The sequence below is a fragment of the Ochlerotatus camptorhynchus genome, unplaced genomic scaffold (assembly GCF_037179485.1).
Source record: "Ochlerotatus camptorhynchus isolate MF236.1 unplaced genomic scaffold, CSIRO-AGI_Acam_v1.1 ptg000696l, whole genome shotgun sequence".
In the NCBI taxonomy this organism is placed as follows: domain Eukaryota; kingdom Metazoa; phylum Arthropoda; class Insecta; order Diptera; family Culicidae; genus Ochlerotatus; species Ochlerotatus camptorhynchus.
This window is the reverse complement of record NW_027041172.1, coordinates 462,934-471,463: the sequence shown is the minus strand read 5'-3', so window position 1 is coordinate 471,463 and position 8,530 is coordinate 462,934. Positions and strand designations below refer to the sequence as shown.

Here is an 8,530-nt window from a genome sequence, read left to right as displayed (position 1 = left end):
ATTACATATTTACAGTAATTTTATATCCTAAAACGAAATCACATTAGGGGCCTGTTGTTACCTTCCATGAATTTATTTCTCAAAAATATACATCACAAAGCGCTGAAATCGTGTCATCAATCCAAACAAATTTCATTGAAAAAAAAAATACATATATATATATATATATAAATATATATATATATATATATATATATATATATATATATATATATATTCCTATATTCCTATATTCCTCAACAACATCAACCTTTTTGATCGAATGTAATCAGACTGCATTGAACCGTAACACAATTAATCAACCAATCGTAATGATAAAATGTGAGTGGAAATTAGCGTCTCCGTCCAAAACGTAAAAACACGTGGTCCACGTCAGTACGTTTGCCATTGCTGCTTGGTGCCAATAAATCCTCGCCCTGATACAGGAGTGCTGTAAAAATGAAAAAAAAATTTAATAAAGAGAGATGTTGTGTTCAATAATTGGAATATGAACTCAATATTGTCTCGGTGATTGATTTCACAAAAATGCCAAAAGCAATTCAGCACTGCACGGTGGTCCAGGATGGAAATTTACCTGGAAAGTAGTCTTCGTACTTTTGATTTAAGCCTTAGGCGTTTGGTGTCTTGCAAATTATGCAAAGTTTCATGGAATTTGGAAAGGGTCGAGTCTGAAATGCGTTGGTCATGAAATGCTAGTTTTAGGCAAATCCCTCAAGAAGGACAACTTGCTCAAGCAAACCAACAGCATCACACAGGAAAGTTCGTCCTATCCGGGGAAAATGCAGGCTATCCTGGATAGATAGTATTTTACGAGACATTTACGGAACAAGTCAGTGCTCAGAGTACGACGTGAAACTTGAACTTGATCCCATAATATGATATATGCTATACATTGTGTGTAAGCAGTACCGTAATCTGGGGGCAAAATAAATGTAGGTATTAAAAAAATCTGTATTCAACGAAATTACCTATAACATATTTAAATCAGTAGCTGTGATGTCTCTATCGTTCTGCATGATTACTTCTCATATTGAGTGTTTTTTTAGGACAATTTTGAAACATAAAATTTAAAAATATCGATATGGGGTGAATTTTATTAAACCCTCAAATGACTTATGAGTACAATTCAAGTATTTTTTTATAATAAATTTGGGTTTGGAAAATTTAAAAAAAAAACTGAAAATGCACAGTTGCACATAAGCAATTTCTTTAAAATAACTGTAAATTTCACAAAACCATTGATTTCTCAATATTAATAGTTTTAAATCATTTTATTAAATGATTCAAATTCATTAAAACTTTATTTTAATGTTAAAATACCATTTTATAGTTAATGACAAAAACCATTGCAACTCTATGAGCACAAAAAGACGTAACTTTTCAATCTGGATCATCGTGCATGCATTTAACGATTGATTTGAAAATTCAATGGTATTGAATACTTCTGAACATCAGTTAAATAAAATTGGATTGTATGCAGTAAAATATACTTTAGTGTTAGGAGAAAACTCGTCGAAGCAATTATTGGAGTCTCTTGATGAAATGCTATTAAAGTTTTTCTTGATATCTATCACCAAAATATGTCTACGTGAGAACTAAAAACGCAACCCATAATGAACAATTTCACCCCGGTGATCAATTTTTCCCCGGATACGGTGCTAGTTTTTCAATTGTACATACCTGCTGCTTCTTTCCTAATGTATGCATTGAGTGCTTCAGCAAATTGGTTAGAATTTTCCAGGGCAGTGCAGACTTTCCTTATCCGTTGGGGCATCTCGTCTATTAATTCATTTTCACATATTGGAGGAACAGCAGTAGTTGCTTGGCATGTAGTTAATGTGATGTTGAGGATTAAAACAGCACAGAATAGTATGCATCATCGATTCCGTTCGCAACCTATAAGTAAAAGAGGAAATGGAAAAAGAATTGAAAATTTTCCCATTCGAATGACTTTTTATCTTATTTTCTTGATGGGTTTTACATTTTTATCACATTTTATTTATTTCGTCAACCAACGTAGACTAGTACAAACACATAAACGGTTTTTTGTTCTTAAATATAAAATAAATTCTTTGAAAGAAAAAACAAAAAGTACAATTTTGTCTTAAATAAAAATTAAGCAGTGTCTGCTTCCCTATTTTTCATCTTGTGTGTTATAATTCCGTATGGAGTTAAAATATTGTCTAAGTTCATGCCGAGACATTGTAAAGTGATTGGTTTCAAAGTATTGATTGTTAGAAGCCATCATGCGATTTAATGGCCCATATTTTGAATAAGTTGTGCGATGATGGTTTATGGCAAATAAATCTCGATTTCTGAGTTGCCGAGTATGCGCATGGAAATTTAAATTTGATAAAAGTTCTGCTGAGTCAATGCGCTGCGAAACGATATCGTTTACCATTGCATATTCACGGCGCTCTTTTAATGTTTGTATGCAGCGTAAGCGGCACCGGTGGTGTAGTGGTAAGTGTGATTACCTCTCACTCCAGCAGGCCTGTGTTCAATCCCAGTCGGCGCCACCGGGATGTTCTGAGGCATAACATCTTTAATCACGTCTTCCTTCGGAAGGGAAGAAAAGCCGTTGGTCCCCGGTTCATAAGTTGATGGGTCGATAGGTAGGGTCCAGGTGTGGGAGCTGCCTCGCTGGCGTCGGTAGCATTGGTGCTCAGCACGGAAAACAAGATCGACGGAAAACAAATTAAGGAAAAAAAGCTTGCAGCGTGCTTCATATTGTGGGAGAGGATGAAGTCCAACCTAATTTACGAAGGACGTATAGTATAAATTGTACTGATTCTAATCTTTCTTCGTGCGTGATTGTAAAAGGAGACTATAAAATGCTTCAATATTCCAGAATTGACATCACATTTCTTAAAATTAAAATCATTAAACGACCTAAAAGAGGAAAATTCTACCCAAAATGTCCTCGCCATCAGCGAAGCAGATGAATTGGCTGGATTTATTGAAGGTCATGCTCCGCATGAAACCGCGCTTATTTCTTAACACCCTCTAGCGCAATGTTGAAATGCCATTCCCTTGTCGAAGTCCTTTGTGAGTTTCCAACGAGTCCGATGAAGCATCCGATATCTTCACACAGCACTCACCATCCATCGTAGTCATGATCAGTATGATCAGTTTCCTGGGAAAACCGATCTCGTCCATAATCTTCCATAGCTCTTGAAGGGCAATTGTATCGTAAGCGGCCTGTTGTCGATCGCCCATCCACAAAACTGGCTGGATAACTTCCCACGATAGATGGCGAAAGATGACATGGGAAAGCACTTTGTAGTTTGAGTTGAGAATAGTGATCGCTCGGTTGTTCTCACATTCTAACTTGTCACTCTTTTTGTATATTGGGTATATTACTCTATCATGCCATTACTCCGGTAGCTGTTGTGCATGCGAGATCGTGACTATCAGTCGGTGCAGACAAGTAGCCAACGCCGTCAGAGCATAGTTATTGGGTACCCTTGAGGCTTCTATTACATACGTTTTGGGAATTGGCGATCTCTCCCAAGTAACAAATTTGGTTGTATCACTGTCTTGTCGTACTTTATTCATGCTTTAAAACTTCGATAAAATGTGAAATGCTCATTGGGCATATGCATACATATATAAGTTAAAACAAGATGACACCTGGCATAAGATCTTCCATCATAGTAGGTCACCCATCCGAACAAAAGATCATTCCCACAACTTTACACAATATTTATTACTGGATGTAAGAACTCAGCACTCACCAACTATCTACTCGGAGATCAAACATAGAGCACCCGGTCGACTCAGGCGACAAGAGCAAGCTCCGGTACAGCTAGGGTCGGCTAGCTACTGGGTAATCACAGGGTTTCGTGATACAAAAACGGAGAACTTTAATTTATCTTTAAATGCGTTTATTCGTCACTTTCTGTATTAAGTGCGTGTTGTTGTGTTCATAATTTCGTGTAATATGGTCGAGTAGCCTAATCTCGATGCTTACTGTAGCGGTACATACCGCTGCTGCCGTTGACGGTGAATCAGGATGGTTGACAAAGCGACTCCTGTCCTACTGTGTGGTCGGAACTCTCGCCGGATTGGCGAAGCGAGCGGATGACGGGCCAGCGGACATACATGGACGGTGAAATAAAAGGCGTCGTCCTTCGTTGGCACGATCCGTGGCAAGGCTACCTTGGTCAAGTCGAGAAGGGAAAACTCCTTTGCGATTATAGCCTTTGTTTGGCCAGATAATGTGTTTGGTCCTTGACAATTAGGATCGGAAACTGTTTCCACCATTTCGCGAGACGGTCGTGTGTTGACGGATGACCTTTTTAAGGTCCAACACAACTAATACGTTATTAAATTACGGTTTTAGGGTGGGGTAATTAATTACCTGAACAATAATTATCCTTTACGCACACACTAGCTTCTGCTAGTGAGAGGGGAAATGCGTCTTAGCACACGGATGCCTGATATTAAAAGATGCTGGTTTTGGACAATGGCCGTTCTTTTTACAAATTTCCCTCGTCCCGTCATTCTAGTTTAGCCATATTGTATTTTGGTCTCTGCGTATGCTTCTATGGTGGACATAACGTATCGGCACAACATTTTCACAACGAGCGCTATCAACCGGTGGAAACTAACGATTTTAAATTGGCTCTCTTTGACAGATTTTGACAGATAAAATGAGGGGTTCGTGGATTTTCCTATGTTTCGAGGGGTACATCGATTAGCTTGGGACCGATTGGGATAGCTGAGCTGAGCCAAAAAGTTGAGCACGTTTCTTGGGGATCTTCTGGTCTTAGAGTTACCTCTAGGGCCCTATCACTTCTGTGGTATAATGCTGTTCTTGCTCAAGAAACGTGAAAGTTCTGAATGTCTTACAACATAAACGATAAAAACCTATGAACTTGTGTGAGAATATGACCAGTTACCTGTACAGCAGATCGCATAGGAAAGCAGATTAACAACCAAATTCCATACGAAGGAAGTCAAATCTAGTTACATGAAACATTCCCACACACATCAGTGGACACGTTTTTCCATGAACTCTACTTCTTCTTCTTCTTCTTTCCTTTATTTAACCCGTTTCGCAATCTAGTGCCAATCACCGACGGACATCGATTGCCCTCCATTGACGGCAATCGAATGTGCAGGATATCGCACCCATTCAAACACATGGGCCGGGACCAACGGGTTTACTTCCCTTGCGAAGGAAGACGTGATCAGAGATTTTGATGCCTCAGAAAAATCCCACCGACCTCGGCTGGGATTGAACCCAGACCCATTAGGTCGCTTACGACTACACCAGCCTAATGAACTCTAGCAACGGCGCCAGCCTAATGAACTCTAGCAACAGTCATCGACAGTTTTCTGGTGTACCTTTTTTTGCGGATTTTTTAGCTATAGTCACTATATTCATAGTCTGACGGAGACAATGATGGGAGCCAATTCGAACTGTCATTTGCGGGAGCTAATCGAGCATAACTGTTTCTTTTTAGATCAATGTGGCCAAGTTTGGTGATCGTGATGATAATTAAATCATACAAAAATTAAATTAATTTAGGCGGTAATTTATCAATGCGTTTCTGAATGATATTTTTTCCGATTTTCATGGAGAGCATCGACGCGGCTAATTTGTAGTCGACAAAAAATTTAATTTTCGATAGATTTTTTACGGATGGAATCGTAATTTTACAGGTATGCGTTGAAAAGTGTAAGATGATTGATATATTTTTATCACATTTCCTCCTATTCCGTCGAAAATTGTTTACATTGATACTGAACAGATAAAAAAATATATATGTTCCGTAAAACGAAAACGTTCTGCAAAAGCTTGAGCATTTTCACGCCAGATTATTATTTAAGAAAGCAAATTTGTCAGTTTGCAGCATTTTGTATCCGCTAGACTAAAAATATAAAGACTATAGTTTTAGCCGGTTTTTTATCTGAATTCCTTGATAGCTGGATTTTGGTACTAAAGTAACAATTGGCGGCCTGTATTCTAATTACCAAAGATCAGGCAGCTAGGAATTGGTCAAAACTAATACCGGCTAAAGCTCCAACCGCAAACAACGATAGGGTTAACTACCCCATTTCCGGCCTATTAAGCACAACCTGCAGTTAGTCTTTCTTAATTTAGCGCAGTTTAGCACCAAACGGATTTTTTTTTATTATTATAGTCACTTTAACGCTCTTGGGTCATTCGTGACTTTCCGGGGGTGAGATTTGAACTCGTAACTTTTGGCGTGAGAGGTATGGATGCTAACCCCCCACCAAACGGAATGTTATTATTATTGATGGCTTCCAAATTTATTTACCTTTCCGTACGTACCTTAAGATTTGAAAAAAGAGAAACCAATCGTTGAGATTTTGTCAAAAGTCTAACACTGCTTCTTGACGCCAAACTCGGCCTACGGATTCTAAACTCGGCCTAACGCATTGAAACGCCATTGAAACGCCAATGAATTCACTTCGGCCTATCGGATGAAGATGAAAATTGATTCGGTCGGAGCGCTTCTTTTAACATTTGGGAATAATGGGTGCAAACCTTCATATCACGCGTTCTCACTGACTTCGTTCCGTAGCTTATTAACTAAAGTATCGTACCAAACGCATAATTTACTTTGTTAACTCTGAAATCATGGATTAATTTGAAGTTTTCTGCTAGATAGGCCAAAATGGGCGATTAGGCCGAAGTAGTTTACCACCCTACCTCTCTGTAGGTAATAATAAGATGTGGTGTATATCCAATGGAGATTCTTTTATAAACTGTAATGAGAAGTCTATGAAGGACCAAAATTGATTACGGAAAATGTTCGCCATGTATTGAAAAATAATAATAAATTTATTTATACAATCTGATTTATTGATCATGTTTTGTTATATCAGCGAAAATATGGCAATACGTTTTCAATGCAAATTCCCATTGAAGACGTTAATGGTTAACAAACCCGGCTTCAAGCTACAAGAAAAGTGCAAAACCCATCACGTGACACCTGAAATCACATGCAAATTCAAAAAGAAGTTGAATTGTTCTGAACCATATTGGCCATATTCAAGCAGGGGGTGTCTCCAGGTAAGTGGCCACTTGACTTGACCAAATCCCTTGCTAAGTTAATTTAAATTGCATGAGAATTCAATGGTAGTCATGTCGAATCCCCAGAACCATATTGGCCACACCCGAACATGACCTGAGGATGTGGCCAGTTTTTGGCTTGACCAATCCTCTTAATGCGACACCTCAAAACATATTAGAATGGCAAATCAAGTTCAATGGAAGTCATATTGAGTGTCCAAGTGGTTAATGTATAAACATATCACTACTAAAATTCATCTTCCCAACATTTTCATTATCAAAAAAGATGTTGGTCGTACCCGAGCAAAGCTTGTTGCTGTTATGATGTAACTTATTTTGAATACTCCAGTTGATCTCATTTTGGTTGACTTCACGGCTAACACAGCAAAACTGAGAGCAAACTTTTACACTGTTGAATCAAACGGAATACTAATCTTGCTTTCAATGAAATCAATTTGATTTCTGATTTTGCATTCATAATACTTAACTCAGTACGGGCCTGGAGTAAATCTTTAGCATCACGCTGAAAAACTTGAGCTCAAATCTCACCCCGGGCAAGTAACGAATGATCTAAAATGTGTTAAACAAAACAAATAAATAATAATAGTTAGTTCAACGACAGATGAGCTTAAATTAAATTTTAAACAAGACGTTAACAGCAGAATTTCAAGTTAAGTCGCTTTCATTTAAAAAGTTTTGACAGCATAATGAAAGCACAATATGATATCAGACTAATGTCATGACAATTGAAATCAAAATGAGTTTTCATTATGATAGGAACTACAAACTTTAATATCGATTTGCTTTCATTTTGTTAACCAACTTTGCTCGGTTAGCGATTTATTTCTAAAAAAAAAAACATTTTTATTTCATTTACCACCTCTGCCCAGGACTAAGTAAATTCATTTATTGATCGACAAATTGAGACAGGCCTATTAAAAAATTAATCGAGAATTTACCTAAGCCGTTTAATTTAATATTTGAACAATTTGTATGGACGACTGTCTACTTATGGGGAGCGGTGGTCTAAAATATATATTAAAAAAAAAACACTGACTGTGTAGTTCAAGGACTTCTCCTAATTGAAGTAGGACGGGATAAATAAAAGGAAATAAATAGAAGCTAAAATAATGACAATTAAGTTCAAGTTTCAAATAACCATATAATTATGTTGAAGAACTACTAATTTTTGAATGAAGAATAAACTACCGACTAATACGACTGATTACAATCTGAACACTTTTTTTACCTTTCCTTCCTGCACAATTTTAAAATAAGAGTAATTTGAAATTGAAATTTACACTTTCGTTTAAATTTATATCTTTGTTCGATGAAAACTAAATAAATTTTATTTAAATGTGACAAACTGCCAGATGAATTGAAAATTAAGTACACGCACACGAATTATTTTTAATGATTAGCAAAATTATAATTTTATTGCTGTAACCTTAAACTGAGTTTTATGCATTAACTTAAACTGGG

The 8,530-nt window shown here is 37.1% G+C and overlaps 1 protein-coding gene across 1 annotated transcript; it reads right to left on the bottom strand.

The window, feature by feature from the left end:
- Window positions 1-233: 233 nt before the first annotated feature.
- Ms (Myosuppressin) lies at window positions 234-4,266 on the bottom strand. The gene is given in 4 exon segments (XM_065238074.1): window positions 234-430; window positions 1,681-1,876; window positions 1,878-1,896; window positions 3,974-4,266. Coding segments are annotated over 4 exon segments (606 nt in total). The 3' UTR covers window positions 234-332.
- Window positions 4,267-8,530: the final 4,264 nt, after the last annotated feature.